Source organism: Gymnodraco acuticeps, unplaced genomic scaffold, assembly GCF_902827175.1.
Source record: "Gymnodraco acuticeps unplaced genomic scaffold, fGymAcu1.1, whole genome shotgun sequence".
NCBI lineage: Eukaryota > Metazoa > Chordata > Actinopteri > Perciformes > Bathydraconidae > Gymnodraco > Gymnodraco acuticeps.
The window spans coordinates 657,437-675,046 of NW_022990016.1; the positions used below are offsets into that span (position 1 = coordinate 657,437).

The 17,610-nt window shown below is 42.5% G+C and overlaps 1 protein-coding gene across 5 annotated transcripts in view; it reads right to left on the reverse strand.

Moving 5' to 3' along the window:
- LOC117544570 (dentin sialophosphoprotein-like) overlaps positions 1–17,610 on the reverse strand; it is a 56,753-nt gene that overhangs the window by 793 nt on the left and 38,350 nt on the right. For all 5 annotated transcript variants that reach the window (XM_034213733.1, XM_034213732.1, XM_034213731.1 and 2 more), the window contains 2 exons: positions 17,241–17,537; positions 17,091–17,162 (listed from right to left, as the gene is read on the reverse strand). In XM_034213733.1, the coding sequence (XP_034069624.1) occupies positions 17,091–17,162; positions 17,241–17,537 (369 nt within the window). The remainder of the gene's footprint in view (positions 1–17,090; positions 17,163–17,240; positions 17,538–17,610) is intronic.

Below are 17,610 nucleotides of genomic sequence, written 5' to 3' on the forward strand. Positions count from 1 at the left end.
AAAGCGACTGCAGTACCGCTCCCGCTGCTCCGATTCTCCGGCCCATCTCACGCTCCATTGTTCCCTCACTCGAGAACAAGACCCCGAGATACTTGAACTCCTTCACTTGGGGTAAGGACTCATTCCCTACTTGGAGTGGACAGTCCATGGTTTTCCTGCTGAGAACCATGGCCTCAGATTTGGAGGTGCTGATCCTCATCCCAGCCGCTTCACACTCGGTTGCGAACCGATCCAGTGAGTGCTGAAGGTCGCAGACCGATGAAGCCATTAGAACCACATCATCTGCAAAAAGCAGTGGTGCAATCCTTAGTCCACCGAACTGCAGACCCCCTCCCCCACGACTACGCCTCGGAATCCGATCCATGTATATTACAAACAGGATTGGTGACAAAGCGCAGCCCTGGCGGAGGCCAACCCTCACCGGAAATGGGTCTGACTTACTGCCGAGGACCCGGACACAGCTCTCGCTTTGGGAGTACAGAGATTAGATGGCCCTGAGTAGAGACCCCCTCACCCCATACTCCCGCAGCACCTCCCACAGTAACTCCCTGGGAACTCGGTCATACGCCTTCTCCAAGTCTACAAAACACATGTAGACCGGATACGCGTACTCCCAGGCCCCCTCCAGGATCCTTGCGAGAGTAAAAAGCTGATCCGTCGTTCCACGACCAGGACGGAATCCGCATTGTTCCTCCTCAATCTGAGGTTCGACAATCGGCCTGACCCTCCTTTCGAGTATCTTAGAGTCAACTTTCCCGGGGAGGCTGAGTAATGTGATGCCTCTGTAATTGGCACACACCCTCTGATCCCCCTTTTTGAAAAGGGGAACCACCACCCCGGTCTGCCACTCCTTCGGTACTGTTTCCTACTTCCACGCAACGTTGATGAGACGTGTCAACCATGACAGTCCCTCAACACCCAGAGCCTTCAGCATTTCTGGGCGGATCTCATCCACCCCCGGGGATTTGCCACTGTGGAGTTGTTTGACGACCTCAGTGACCTCCCCCCGGGAGATTGGTGTTGATCCCCCGTCATACTCCAGCTCTGCCTCTAACATAGAGGGCGGAGTTGTCGGGTTCAGGAGTTCCTCAAAGTGTTCTTTCCAACGCCCTAACACTCCATCAGTTGAGGTCAACAACGTCCCATCCTTACTGTACACAGCTTGGATGGTCCCCTGCTTCCCCCTCCTGAGGTGTCAGACAGTTTTCCAGAACAACTTTGGTGCTGCCCGAAAGTCCTTTTCCATGTCTTCTCCGAACTTCTCCCACACCCGCTGCTTTGCCTCGGCCACGGTTAAGGCTGCTGCCCTTTGGGCCTGTCGGTACCTTGCAACTGCCTCGGGAGTCCCCCGGGATAACAAATCCCTGAAGGCCTCCTTCTTCAGTCGGACGGCTTCCCTGACCACCGGTGTCCACCAGGAGGTTCGAGGGTTACCGCCCCTTGAGGCACCTAAGACCTTGAGACCACAGCTCCCCGCCGCGGCTTCGGCAATAGAGGCTTTGAACACCGACCACTCTGGTTCAATGTCCCCAACCTCCACAGGAATGCCCGAAAAGCTCCGCCGGAGGTGTGAGTTGAAGACCTCCTGAACTTGGGCCTCCTCCAGACGTTCCCAGAACTACACGTTTGGGCTTACCAGGTCTATCCAGAGGCTTCCCCCGCCACTCGCCCCAACTCACCACCAGATGGTGATAAGTTGACAACTCCGCCCCTCTCTTTACCCGAGTGTCCAAAACATACGGCCTCAGGTCCGATGATACGATAACGAAATCGATCATGGACCTTCTGCCTAGGGTGCTCTGGTACCACGTGCACTTATGAGCATCCTTATGTTCGAACATGGTGTTTGTTATGGCCAATCCATGACTAGCACAGAAGTCCAGTAACAAACCACCACTCCGATTCAGATCAGGGGGGCCGTTCCTCCCAATCACGCCCCTCCAAGTGTCTCCATCATTGCCCACATGTGCGTTGAAGTCTCCCAGCAAGATTAAAGAGTCCCCTTCAGGAGCCCCATATAGGACTCTTTCCAGGGTCTCCAAGAAGGCCGTATACTCCGAACTGCTGTTTGGTGCATAAGCACACACAACAGTCAGAGTTTCCCCCCCCCATAACCCGCAGGCGTAGGGAGGCGACCCTCTCGTCCACTGGGGTAAACTCCAACAACGAAGCACCCAACCGGGGACTTGTGAGTATCCCCACACCCGCCCGGCGCCTGACACCTTGAGCAACTCCGGAGAAGAATATAGTCCAACCCCTATCCAGAAGTAAGGTTCCAGAGCCGACGCTGTGCGTAGAGGTGAGCCCAACCAGATCCAACTGGTAACGCTCCACCTCCCGCACAAGCTCCAGCTCCTTCCCCCCCAGAGAGATGATGTTCCACGTCCCCAAAGCCAGCTTCTGTCGCCCGGGTCTGGTCCGTCGAGACCCTCTGCTTTCACTGCCACCCTTCTGGCAGTGCACCCGACCCCATCGCTGTTTTCCATAGGTGGTGGGCCCGCGGGACGGAGAAGCGGAGGTGTTGCCCACGTTGCCTTTTCGGGCTGTGCCCGGCCGGGCTCCGTAGCAAGCCCGGCCACCAGACGCTCGCCGACGAGTCCTCCTTCTGGGCCTGGCTCCAGAAGGGGACCCCAGGCTTCCTCCGGGCCGGGTATCCTCACTTCCTGGTTTTTCTTTCATGAGGTCTTTTGAACCAATCTTAGTCTGGCCCCTTGCCTGAGACCAATTTGCCATGGGAGACCCTACCAGGAACACAAGGTTCCAGACAACACAGCCCCCAGGTTCATCAGGGCACACAAACCTCTCTACCACGGTAAGGTGCTGGTTCTTCAGAGAGGCTTAAGCGCTTAATACGTCCTATAATTACGTTTTAAAGTTTTCGCCCTCTAGTGCTCCCGTTGAATGCAAACGATGGTCGTTTATTCACAAATAACCCTCTCTGTAAAATCCTAAATTGTAGGATAGTTTGGCCATTAAAACGCTTTTTGATTAGATTTCTAGCGAGAAGTGTAGATTGTACTTTTAGAATCCACGTCCAGTCGATATATAGGATCTATAGTTTGATAGATATTACGAAGATGATTTGAGGTATGCGGCAGCCTCCATGTAAAGTTACGGGTTGAAAACAGTATTTCCGGTCTCAACGTTTTCATAATAAAACCAATGATCAAATGATTTAACAGTGATATCTGCAGTACTCAACTAAAAAACATCAATTTATCCTTGTTAATTATACGACATTTATTGGTTTAAATTGTGTACAATGCTTTTGTGTTTTTCCCATAGGTTTTTCTCTTTCGATTCTGAGAGACACCTTTCTTTTTTCAGAGGTTTTGAAACAGCTAAAACAATCAATGTTTTAGCCGCAATGCATGTCGGGAAATGGTGTTTATCCGATATGAAATCGGAAAAACATTTAAAAAGAATATAATACTTTATTCCGAGTGTTCTTGCTTTTCTCTTTGGAAGTCATTACATAACGGCATTGTAATACACGGTTCGGCTGCATTAAATATTACATATCTGCCGTAGATATTTATTTATAGAGCCCTGATCAGAAGACCTTTTGACAAACTGTAAGAAAAACAAGAAAAAACTGAATACGTAACGTGGATCATAAATATATCAGCCATTAAACAACATCTTCCATTTCTTTTCACACAATACGTCTCCTTGCAGTATCAACACTAATTCAGCTGACTTTTATATTTGATCCAATTGGTAGATAGGTTATATTTACACCATAATGGTGCACAGCTGATAGAAAGGGATTTTTTGTAGTTTTTAAAGATATTATTTACTGAACTACCTTTCCAACTCATCATGCAGTTGACTGTTACAGGTCTATAGAGGTTCATGGTACAATGCATAAGCTTCAAATCGAGAGACTGAAACTGTATTTTCCTTTACCGTTCTGTTTTAATTCCACAATAAAGTTAATAGTTATATTATGTTTGATATTATTATGTTTTATTAACTACACCACTGGTTTTTTAACCCGCACCGCCTAGTGGTTAAAGCACGTTATTGAATTTTGTTGTTGAATACGTTTTATTTGATGAAAACATTTAAATATTAAGAGTAGCCTACATACAAAATTGAAAATATCATGATACTGTAGTGATCTCTACAATAAAGATTTAGTGCAGGACGTCCAAAGATATTAACAGGAGGATGTACAAAACAGACAAACTAATAAGGCTTCATTTAAACATTAAAGAATACTTTAAGTTAAGGTCTTCTTTTGAATAAGAAGAAAACGTTGGGGTTATCCACAGATAAATATGAAGTCTGACAAAGTACTTAACGTCCAATATATTGCATAGTTTACTTTGGCACTTGACAATCACCTTCCCTGAATTTGACTCAGGTGTAACTAAAGTCTGATTTAAGGGTTGTTTATATTTCACATCATTAATCAGAATCTGCAAAGTAACTAAAAATACATGTAGTGGAGTAAAAATACCAGGTTAACCTCTGAATTGTAGTGGAGTAGAACAAAGTAGTATGCTGCTGTAACAAAAACATTTCCCAACTTGGGATCAATAAAGTATATCTTATTTTAAGATGATCGATGGCTACTGGGCTGGATCCGTCCAATTCCAGTTTTGGAAAGTCTGCCGTGGTTCCATTTCATTTCATAGAGCTGTTGACGCTCGGCGTAACCTTGTCGCATTGCCACTCCAACATCCAATCACAGGGCTTGATGACTAATCACGGGGTTTGTAAAGCAAGGCGGATTTTGTAGTCCCAAACGATAGCTGGGGATTCCGGGTAGTGTAGTTTCTTCGGAATCGAAGGTTAAAAACACAAAAGCATTGTACACAATTTAAACCAATCAATATTGTGTAATTAACAAGGATAAACTGATGTTTTTTAGTGGATGAGTAATGCAGATATCACTGTGTAATCATTTGACAGTGAGGGGAATATATCCGGTTTTATTATGAAAACTTCGAGACCGGAAAAACTGTTTTCACCCACGCTAACTTTACATGGTAGCTGCATACACGTTATCCTGGCGAGACCTCAAATCATCTTCGTAATAGCTATCAAACTATAGATCCTACACATCGACTGGACGTGGATTCTAAGAGTACAATATACACTTCTCACCAAAAATCGAATCAAAAAGCATTTTAATGGCTAAACTATTCCACAATTTAGGATTTTCCAGAGAGGGAATAAACGTCCCTCCGGAGGAATTATTAAAGACCGTGGTACCGTTAAGCTCCGACGTTATCGGTCTTTTTATTGGTACTGGAGACATGTAAAAAATATATGTCGTATGTATTATTGCTACACAAACATTATATTGCAGTTTTAGTGTCGCCAACTCCGTTTCTAATACGCAAAAAGACTGCAAAATGCGTCTATGATTATCTTTAGTATTTTCGATCTCTCTCCCGTCTGTGTGCGAGGGGGCAGGGCAGTTTACACACACGCAGCTGCTACATGCAGCAACACACACACACACACACACACACACACGGAGGAGATGGCGGAGAGAACGCGCTCCGAGGTGGTTAAACTTTACCCGTCTCGATGTGGACAATGCTCGTTGCCTAAAGTGCAATAAGAGTTTAGCATGTAAGGGCGGTAACACGAGCAATTTGTCTAAACATTTAGCAAAAGTGCTCCACATCCAGACGGAGGAATGCACCGGGTTCGACTGTCTTTCTAGTAGCTCTGTAGCCCCGTCCACGAGTAACGTTTCCACGTCAGGTGTTATGTATGCGAGCAGCAACACACGGAGTTAACTACATTATACAAACATGGGTTAATGATAGGGATGCACGATAATTATCGGCCCGATATTTATCGGTCCGATATTAGGAATTATGACGTCATCCCGATAAACCCGATACCAGTATTAATAGCCCCGATAATATACAATATATTTTTTGGGTAAAAAAAAAGAAAAAAATACTGCGGTGTGGGTGGATTGGGATGAGGGGCGCTTGTTTTTCACTCGGCTCCTCCCATTTTGCCAGTACTGTGGTATTAGTGGTTTAGGAAGAGGGGAGTTTTTCACAAATCCAGCGCTCCCTAACTCGTGAAGCCAGGACAGTAAACAAACATGTCGTCGGTGGTATGGGCGTTGGAGCTATGTGCAACTCAAGGCATATGCTCGAACCGGAGCTGCCTGGACGCTGCAATCATGTTGTGCACTATCCGTGCTGAGTGTGCTGACTTTTCGTACAATGTGCGGAAGTTTATGAAGAGTATTATGCAGAAGATGTGATGCAGCATATTTTTGGTATATTCATTTTAATCTCACCAATATATAAGAGGTGTATTGCATCATGTTATCCCTAAATATATGTGTGGGTATATACATTCCTGTGTATTAATAGTTGAAGGAACAAAATACATTTTTCCTCTTAAATATAGAGAGGTTTTTTATAGATTCCTGAAACAATGTTCCCTTTTTCTTTAAAGTAGATTAGCGCAATAGTCTTTTTCTTTCACTTGTACCCTTTTCATCAAAAGGGTGCTTTGGGCTATTTTTGAGGGGTAAAATGCAGAATTACCTGTGAGTTCTGTTTTGAGTGAAAAGATTACCCTTTTGAGTGTTTTTCTTGGTTAACCATTAGATATAGTGGCTAAATTCGTTCTAAGTTAATTATGCGCATCCTGCAGGCCTTGAGAATTTAGTCACACAGTTAAGAGAGACAATGGTCCTTTTAGACTAAGGAGGAGCTTACTTCGGGTGAATAAAAGTTCAGAGATGATTGGGGGGGTATGAAGACAGTTAGGCTTGTTGGTGAGCTAGTTCTGAGGATGTCATGGGATAATGACTGTTATATTCCCAACAAGTATGGCTTTCATAAAGAAACACATGACTTGGGTGATAAGATGTGTTTTGTTGTAAAATGGGCCTGTTTGGTTTTCTGCTGGCCAGCGCTGGGTCACTGTGACAAAGCATATTTTGCGTCTGCCAATGAGGGGACCTGAAAAGATGACCAGCTGACCTCACCCCTTCCTTCTGTCTTCTGGTATATATTCTGTTGATTCCTGAGTTCGGCCTCTCTTCACATGCTGTCAGGACCGGAAGGATCTCCGCAGCACGCGAACCAGGGCAGAAGTGGCCGGCTACTTCTTAAAACATTACAATATGATTTTAGTATATTGTATTATATGGTGTTGTAATGTATTATAGTGCATTGCATTATTACCTTTGATAATTAAAACAGATTGTTTAAACTGGTATCTGGGTGTTCTCTGTCTGATTTCCTTCCTGTTATGATTTTAAGCAGGACTCGTCAAAACGACACGCGGAGCCGAGTGGGGTTGTAAAAACCTCAAAACTCCAACAAGTGGTGACCCAGACGTTTACGAGTGGGCGTTCAGCGGGAGTCACATCAGCAGCCAGCGGACGAAGCTGTCCAGGGGTGACACCTCGAAATACTTTCTGACAACTAAAAACAGAGCTCTATACAAAATATCAGGTAAGCACGGATACCCGTTACACTCAAAATCTGTGATTTGGCTATATTCAAATTTTTTAGAGTTGTCAGGAATATTTCTCAGTGTCTAGTCTTCACGCTAAAGATAATGCAATGCATATTTTAGCATAGGTAGGTAACTAACTAAGAATAATAAGATTAATAAAGCAACGGTTAGGAACCTCATGGATTTTTCAGAATCGCACGACTAACTCGTTAGCTCCATGTGAAGCGATGAGGACTGTAAGAAGAAGGTGAAAGGCCCCGTGCGTTTTTTTCAGAACTCGACACGGCTAACTCATCGGGGGCGTTCAGTGGTTTCTAATGATTCCATCCAGAACTAAATTGAATAATGCTTTCCAGTCTCATAGGAGCTGCAGTTGCATTATAAGTGAATCCAAGGGGAGATACGCAAATTTCAAATAACCATTTTGAAAGGACCGGAATCTCGTTCTCTTGTTCTGTGGGGTTAATCTATCTAGCCAAAGGTGACGATAAAGAGATTATGTTATCTGTTGAAATAAACATCGCACCATAAAGCTGGATAGACTGTACGGGGAATAATTTTCTGGGAATAATTACTAATAGATAAGGGAGAAAAGTCAGATAAAGAAATGCGTGGTCACCAGGGGTTAAAGAAAGCCCCCCTTTTTCTTCACAGCTTTCCTCTAATTGCTGAAGCAGCAGCCAGAAGTGTGACTGCTTGTGCTTCTTCTCAAAATGCCTCAAAAATGGCTGCTGAGCGTTGAATTTAAAACAAGGAGTGAATAATCAACGACTGGTCTGAAGTTGGAGTGAATAACATTGAAAATTAATAGATCAATGTGTCGTAGATATTTAAATAAATAAGAAACTATAATTTGTCGTTTTTAGCATAGTTTTTGTGGGATGCAGTTACGTCACATTGTGGTTTTCATGAGAAGTTTTGAGAACTGATTGTTACTATTGCATTGCATTGTGAATTTTGTGCTATTTGTCATTAGGTAGTTTTTGTAATATCATTAGTAGACATTAATTGTGTTTATGAAGAAAGAGTAAGTAAACAGGAGGGATCTGTTCATGTTTAAACATGACAGAGGTGCTGCACGAGGCTAAAAGCACACTGCTGGCTAAACACAGAGAGGTGATTGATGAGAGAAGCTTGTGCAGGAGCAGCTGCAGGGCACAGAGAGAGAGAGACAGGAGAAGTAGATGTTTTGAAGAGTTCAGAGAGAGTACAACTTATATAAAGTTAACTACTAGTCTGAAGAATGTTATATTGTTTTGTGAGTAAACATGAAGTAAAAATATAAGAACAACATGCTTATCTAGGTTAACAGAAAGCTGCTATTAACCAGTTTCAGCAGCTACTGTCCTATCTGTGTTCCAAAGAGAACATACGTTGCATTTACAATTCATATTAAGAAAGTTCACAATTGATACCATTAAAGGCCGTTTTGGATTAATAGGGCGTGTCTGTCATAAACATTCGTGCTCAGATGGAATAAAGTGTTGAGATGTTCTCAAGAGTGGGAGTTTTCACAACGCTTTTTAGTTTGTATTGAAACAATTAAGTGGTAAGGACAGAAAACTGTTCCGCGATGATTTCTTTAGGTTTTAGCTTTAGTAATGGAGATTACATTTTGTGAGGAAACTTTTCCACAAATAATAACTGTTCAAAATATATATTCAGTAACTGTAATCAGATTACTTGTTTTTCAAATATAGCGCTAAATACAGTTAGTTTTGTATTCTGTTACAAATCTAACCTGCTTGTAACACAACTTAGATAAACAATTTGAAAAATAATAGAATAGGCAAGTGGTTAAGGAGGTTTTCCTGTTTTGCTCATTTGATTTGGAAATCAAGTAAGGAAGAATAGTGTTTTATGAGAACTGTCATTCCTCATGGTTTTTAAAGATAAATCATCAGTTTGTTTGGACTTTGAGGTAAAAATAGGATCGGGGTGGAGAAGGAAGACCTTTTTTGGTTTCAAATTAAAAAAAAAAGATTTTAAAGATGAAGTTTATTTTATTTTTTTTCTGACTAGAATTTTATAAGCAGGACTTCAACTAGACAAGAGATTTTACGATGTGGTTTTACTACTTTTAATGGAGTAAATAATCTGGGTAGACTACTGCCATTGGTTTGTTTTAACATTCACATGTTTCAGCATTCCTGACCATATAGACACTCAGCCGTTTTATTTTGTAACCCTTTGGGGGGAGAGATTTAAATTGAGTTTTTCTCCAGTTGCTGATTTGCTGTGATTACAGCAGCACTGGATAGATGTGCGCCACCTTTGGGTTGTACTCTGAATCAGTGTGTTGGTGAGGAGTTGCTCACTACAGAAACAGAAGAACTGTGCAAAGAACGCATCTCTGAGGAGGGTTTGACATTTTGCTTGGGCCTTGTTGCCGAGGCAACAGTGGTGTGAAGAGGAACTGCAGTTTTTGGGGATTCCTGCTGTGCAGAGGACAACGTGTGTCTGCTGATTGTACCACATTGATCCAGAGGTTCCTTCCCCCTCAGGACATCCCAGTGCAAAACAAGAGTTTCATTGATCCAATTCACTACAGCTGCAGAAGACAACGCATCACTGACTGTTCACATTATGACAAGTTCTGAGACAGGCTTGTCTCAGATTGTTCAGACTCTGAAGAAATTATGCGATGATTTTACAGCATAACTGTGCAACAGTTTTCCAGAGGGTGGTGTACAACAATAGGTTTAGTGTTTGAGAAGGGAGGCTGATTGTTTAAACGATGGTCTGGAATGCTGAAAAGATTAAAGTTTAATATCCTTGTTTAGCAAACAACACATCTGATTATTAGGTCACACCTAATAATCTTGACATATAAACTAACTATGAGTAAAAAGATGAATGGATTTTATATCCTAGAGAGGGTTGGTTATGTTGCGAATACTTCACAAGGTATTTGCTAATATATTTTGAAGAACAAATAACAAGGACACAAGTCCAATTTTGTTTTGTTTTTAGGTTAAATTGTCCATTACCAAAACTGTTCACCTTATGTCTAGATTTGGACTTTGATGGTAAGGGAGTATTTAGGCTTATTTTTATACATCTGACATTTTCAAATATGTTGGCTATTCACTAGATAGACTTTGGTTAAGAACTTTTCTGAAGATTGAATATTTGTTCCATTTCTAAATATTCCTATTTAAAAAGTAATTTTAGAGTAAAGAAGACTGATGCTGTAATTGGACATAATCTGAGGCCTTCAATCACCCATTGTAATGGTGCATATTATTGACGACTAATAGGGAGGAGGGGTCACTCGACCCACCCTGCAGTGGTTTTTAAAATCTTATGCAGCTTCACAGGAAGCGCACGGCACCAGATTATGAGTTTGGAAGACTAGCGTCACCACCTCCTAATGGACATTAATTTAGTTGGTAATTAACTGACATTTAGAGATGTTAAAGAGTAAAAACATACCTACCATAAGTGATAATTCCTGAATTTAGCTACAAACCATTGATGAAATGACTTCTGTTTTTAGAATCCTTGATAAAGGAAGGAGTGATTGTTACATATTCGGACACCCAAGGTTCCACGCACTGTTAAAGAGGTTAACATTGTTTTTAAGTGGACCAGATTTGAAGATAAATGAATATGAGTTATGAAATACATAGCAGAGCTTTACAGATCCTAGTAATGGTTTGACTCAAGATGATAATTATGTGCACAAGTTTCTGAAATAGATCTATTAGACATTTGAATATAGATTAGGTGTTGATAAACTGCAGTAGTAGTACAATAAGGAAGTGACATTTTTTGGCTAAACACTTTTCGGGGAATGTGGGAAGCAGCTGTCCCGATGAAAAGTTAGAGATATCTTGAACATTATAGTTGTAATTGTGAATTAATAAATGATGGCGCTCCATATATACATATTTGTGTAGACAAAGGATACTGGCCTATGCTGAAATGTCAAAGTCTCTGCAGAGCACGACACATGGCCAAAAAAGACTGAGACCAACTGACCTTTGACCCTGACCGACAGTGTGACTTGACAAGGCACTGTGAATGACTGACTCTGGGGTGGACCTGACCAAACTTGACTTTACAACCTGACAGTGTGAGTGTGAATGTGAGTGTATGTCTGCATGTGATCAGTGCAACTGCATGATTTAAAACAATGACTAATCAAGCATGTTTTTGGACTAACACATTTTTCTGGGCCTCAATAACATTCCACAGAATTGGAAAACCGCACTTGTGCACTCCCACAGGAGGTGGCAGTTTGCAGAATGAGGAACTCAAACTAAAACATGAAGATTCTGTTTCTTTTAGGACTGAAGGATGGAGAGAAACACTTCATTTCACTGGAGTGTTTACTGTGGAAATGATGGATGTACATTTGGGAAAAAATGTTTAATATTTTCTTAGAATCCATTATTACCTGAAGGTTTTCTTCCCATACAGGATTTTGGTTACACATGAGTCATGTGTAAAAAGGGGGAGTGTACGGCTGCCCCAACTCGATTGTTCAATCTGACCATTGATTGACGGTTTTAGAATTGACCTGCTCCATATCTGGGGATAAGATACTGTTTGGTGAATGTTGACATGTTTCTAATATTGGTTGAGTTATAACAGGTAACACAGATGCAGAATCAGTGGCCAAGGGGCTACTGTGAGAGATGTAATTCCAGAATGGAATACTCAAGAAGTTGACCTGTGAGTAATGTTTCAACAGGTATAAAAGTAACTGAGGTTTGAAATGTAGAAAGAACATATTACAGTTAAAGCTAAAACATAGTAATGTAATGACAGAATTTAATTTAGACAACATCATGTAACTAGCCTGGTAAAGAAGTAAAAGCCATAGACTTTATTGTTTAGGTCATTATGAGGATATACATTTCATCTAAATTTATAAGACATTTGATGACAGTTTGTTGGAATTCTGTATTCATTTTTTCAGCGTGATAATATCTAAGCACTGACAGGTAGAAGCAGTATCACCAGGAAATCATTCACTTTGTTAGTATCATGATTTTGGTTGTTTTTGAATCCATAACATTAGTGTTTTTCTTTACCAGAAACATTAGCAGTTCATATTATATTTAGATTTTAAATAGGATCTCAAGGATTTCATTTAAAAATAAACACAGATGCTTGTCAGAAATTCAGAGCTATTGAAATATGTTATTTAGTTTACCTAAAGATGTTTGGGTTCTTATTTAGTTGGCACAATCCAAGTACTAAGATTCTGAAGCTGTACTGGCAGATAGGAGGTCTACAATTAATTTAGAAAACCTGTTCACAGACGGCTGTTGTTTCAAGACACCCCACCAACAGGCTCCAAGTGGGTCAAAACAGCTGAGCGTAGGCTTGAGGGAGTTGTATCAGATTTCTCCACACAGGTCGCTGGCGCCAAAAGGGGGACCCGAGAAGCACGAGGCCGACACAGCGGTGTTCGTCTGGCTGAAAGTCATCAGGACAAAGTGGCTCAACCCCAGGCTCTCCGACCCCGACCGAGTGACCCAGCGGACCTCTTATGCCGTCTGCCTGGGAGAAAAGGGGGACAGCTCGTACCACGGGAGACAGTGTGCGGCGGGAAAACACCTGCGAGGACCAGGGGACGACATCAGGACAGACCTGGCCCTCGTCAAGGCAGTCGACCCGGGAGGCATCATCAGCGGTCCGGAGAAGGAGAATCGGGAAGACATCTCTCCAGCATCGATCCGGAAGCCGCCATCAGCGGGCCGGAGGAGGAGGAGGAGGAAGACATCTCTCTAGCAGGCAGCCCAGAAGCTGCTGTCAGCGGATCGGGGGGACAAAGACACGACAAGCCAGGACGGCACAGGGGACTTGTCGAGGCAGCAGAGGAGTCTACTTCTCTGATCAGTTCCACCCGTGAAGGGCTAGCCGCATCTCCCCCTCCCTATCAGCTGCCCCTTGTTGGCGTATTCCTCTGAGGGGGGGGGCTGATGATTCACCACACAAGGAGACTGCACTAGCACCCAGCTGCCCCCTCATGGTTCCTTCACTGCCATGGAAAGTGGTGTTCTGTCTCCATGAAGGTTTCAAGTACTCTAAATACCAGCTTCGGATGGATTTATACAATGTTTGGGGGACGGACACAGTAGAAAAGAATGACAGTGGGTATATGTTTCAAGTGCCTTGTGTAAATTGCACTCTTTTAAAAGAGTGCAAAAGGGGGAATTGCGGAAGTTTATGAAGAGTATTATGCAGAAGATGTGATGCAGCATATTTTTGGTATATTCATTTTAATCTCACCAATATATAAGAGGTGTATTGCATCATGTTATCCCTAAATATATGTGTGGGTATATACATTCCTGTGTATTAATAGTTGAAGGAACAAAATACATTTTTCCTCTTAAATATAGAGAGGTTTTTTATAGATTCCTGAAACAATGTTCCCTTTTTCTTTAAAGTAGATTAGCGCAATAGTCTTTTTCTTTCACTTGTACCCTTTTCATCAAAAGGGTGCTTTGGGCTATTTTTGAGGGGTAAAATGCAGAATTACCTGTGAGTTCTGTTTTGAGTGAAAAGATTACCCTTTTGAGTGTTTTTCTTGGTTAACCATTAGATATAGTGGCTAAATTCGTTCTAAGTTAATTATGCGCATCCTGCAGGCCTTGAGAATTTAGTCACACAGTTAAGAGAGACAATGGTCCTTTTAGACTAAGGGTGAGCTTACTTCGGGTGAATAAAAGTTCAGAGATGATTGGGGGGGGTATGAAGACAGTTAGGCTTGTTGGTGAGCTAGTTCTGAGGATGTCATGGGATAATGACTGTTATATTCCCAACAAGTATGGCTTTCATAAAGAAACACATGACTTGGGTGATAAGATGTGTTTTGTTGTAAAATGGGCCTGTTTGGTTTTCTGCTGGCCAGCGCTGGGTCACTGTGACAAAGCATATTTTGCGTCTGCCAATGAGGGGACCTGAAAAGATGACCAGCTGACCTCACCCCTTCCTTCTGTCTTCTGGTATATATTCTGTTGATTCCTGAGTTCGGCCTCTCTTCACATGCTGTCAGGACCGGAAGGATCTCCGCAGCACGCGAACCAGGGCAGAAGTGGCCGGCTACTTCTTAAAACATTACAATATGATTTTAGTATATTGTATTATATGGTGTTGTAATGTATTATAGTGCATTGCATTATTACCTTTGATAATTAAAACAGATTGTTTAAACTGGTATCTGGGTGTTCTCTGTCTGATTTCCTTCCTGTTATGATTTTAAGCAGGACTCGTCAAAACGACACGCGGAGCCGAGTGGGGTTGTAAAAACCTCAAAACTCCAACAAATGTCCCACTGTCTGGCTTCCTGCATAAAGTCAAGTGCTCGGCGCAGTTGTGGCGAAATGTCGTTCCTCTGTTTTCATTTAAACAGCTCCGTATATCCGTTAGCGCAGCTAGCTAGCACCAGATGCTAACAACAACAATGCACGTAAGGTCTCTCTCTCGCTCGCTCGGGCCACACATACACACACCCTCCCGGTCCTCCAGATGGCCAGTCAGTGCCTGCCGGTGAGCGTGGAAGTGTGGTCTGCCACAAGCGGGCGGCAGGAGCGGGGCTGTCAGCATCAGCTTGTAGATGGTATTTTAAACTCGATGCGCTCTGAAACTACGGGGCGGCCGAGGAAAAAAATACACATGCGTTAATCGCGTTAAAATAATTAGTGGCGTACATTTTTTTTTGTTATCGATATCGGTCTTGAGAAGCAGGAAGTTATCGGTATCGGTTTCAAAAAACCAATATCGTGCATCCCTAGTTAATGATTAGAGGTAACTGAGTTATTTATTTTGTTAAAGTTTCAGCTATTCTGTTTACAGTTCTGTCATCAGATTATTTAATACGATTTGTTAAAACGTTGTTTCTTTTGATGTGAAATATTATGTATTTAATTTAAATAAAAAGCAATGTTAGTTTTGTTCACAATTTGTTAGTTTACCTTATTTTTTTTCTCCAAAAGAACCGATAAGAGTACCGTTAAAAGACCGGACCGATAAGCGGTATCGATAAAAGTAGTAGTACTGTTAAAACCTTAACGATACCCATCCCCGGAGCGTTTGCAATGCACACACAAATGTGTTCTGTTTCATATAAATAAAAAATGTAAATAAAATCCAAATACAGAAAAAAGTTTTACATATGTATTTTTGATCCTCACATATTTGTTTTCCGTTTAACTGAACCTGCAAACACAAACCGCTTTCTGTGCACGGATCGCTGTGCATTCGTGTGTGGGTTTTTTGAGACTCCCCTGACGGTCACCGGATTCGTACTTGTAATTTTTTCTATCTATAGCCAATCAGATGTCTTCTTCATTCTAAGCCAATCACATGAGCGCGCCCCCACGAGGGTATGATTTCTTGCGTTCATGACACTTCATATACGCATTTTGCGCTGTCCGGTCAGCTCGCTAAACAGAGGGCGGGGCTTCAGGTGATCATGCAGAGCTGCATGTCTCCATCAGACTCAGCAGCTGATCTGATCTCTCTCTCGCGTTCGGTTATACTTCACTCGCGTTTATGTCCATATCGATCAGATCCATATCGATCAGATCCAGCTCTCCTGATCGGCCTTTATAGAGAGCACCGATCAAACTATTAAGAGTGAATATCGGCCGATAATGACCGGCGGGGCTCCCCCCGTTGACAGTTCACTGTCAAGCACTGGCTTCGTAGTGCACTGATCGATTAGGCTAAGCTAACCTGTAGCTGCTCCCTCCACACTCACAACAACTTCATACAGACATAAATAAAGCAGCTGTATTCGCCATACAGGAAACACACATTTAAAACGGTTTTGCCTGCCGTTTTTGTGTACACAAGCATTCATCAATGGTTCGGAAAGTGGCGCTGTACCTTAATAATATAAAGGCTTGTATTTGCGTGTATTTCCTGTTCGGAAAGTGGCAATGTATTGAGAGTGGAGGAGGTGTCCTGAGATTAGCGCCTGCAGGCAGGCTCCATGGACCTGTCAGCTCCGGACAGCGCAAAATGCGTACATGAAGCGCTGCGTCATCAACACAAGAAATCTACACTCGTGGGGGCGCGCTCATGTGATTGGCTTAGAATTGAGGAGACTATAGATAGAAAAAATTACAAGTACGAATCAGCTGACCGTCAGGGGAGTCTCAAAAAACCCACACACGAATGCACAGCGATCCGTGCACAGGTGCAGAGGTTTTAAACGGAAAACAAATATGTGAGGATCAAAAATACATATGTAAAACTTTTTTCTGTATCTGGATTTTATTTACATGTATATGAAACGGAACACATTTGTGTGTGCATTGAAAAACACAAGTGTGGATCCGGAAATACAAGTGTGAATCCTTCTGTGTGCATGTGTGTATTATGAGACTGTTCTGAGCCCATACAATCGGCCTATATATTTTTTGTAGGAGGACAGGCTGAAAAAAACGCAAAAGTAAAGTATGTAGAAAAAAAAGTTATAGTGTAGTATTTAAAAGAATGTCATATTATAGCATGTTAAAAATGTATGAAAAAACATATAGCATAAATAAAGTTTGTCTAAAAAGAAAAGTAATATGTGTATGTCTAAAATACCAGAAGAAAAGTATAGAATGTTAAAAAAATACACATAAAAGTTATAGTATAGTATTTAAGTAAGGTTAGTACTTCACCTTCCTGCTGATTGCCCACAAGCTCTAACAGTTTCCCAGAAGCCCTCATTACTGTTAACGCCAGATCATAATCTGTAGGAAGAAGAGAGAGATCTTAATAAAAGTGTTTGAGACATAAACAACACCTGCAGAGTGTCCCGTGTCTCTCACCCTCCTGGCTGGCCTGCTCTGCCTGAATCCTGTCGGAGACGTCGCTCATCTCCTTATAGAAACCTCTGAAGATGTTCTGCGTGCAGCCGGCAGCGTTACAGCTCCTCCAGAACCTGCTGGAGGCCCCGCTGGGGGAGGGGTCTGGGGGCGGGGCCACGGGAGAGGGAGGGGCCACGGGAGAGGAACAGGAAGTGGAGGGAAAGATGGCCCAGGGTCCAGCGCTGTGTGGATCAGATGGACTGTGGACAGGACTTCCCTCAGGACACAACTCCTGTTCTTGATTCATGTGCAGACTTCCTGCAACAACAGCACCTTTCTCCGGTCACTAGACATGTCCTATACTGTTTTACACATAGTATTAACCAACAAA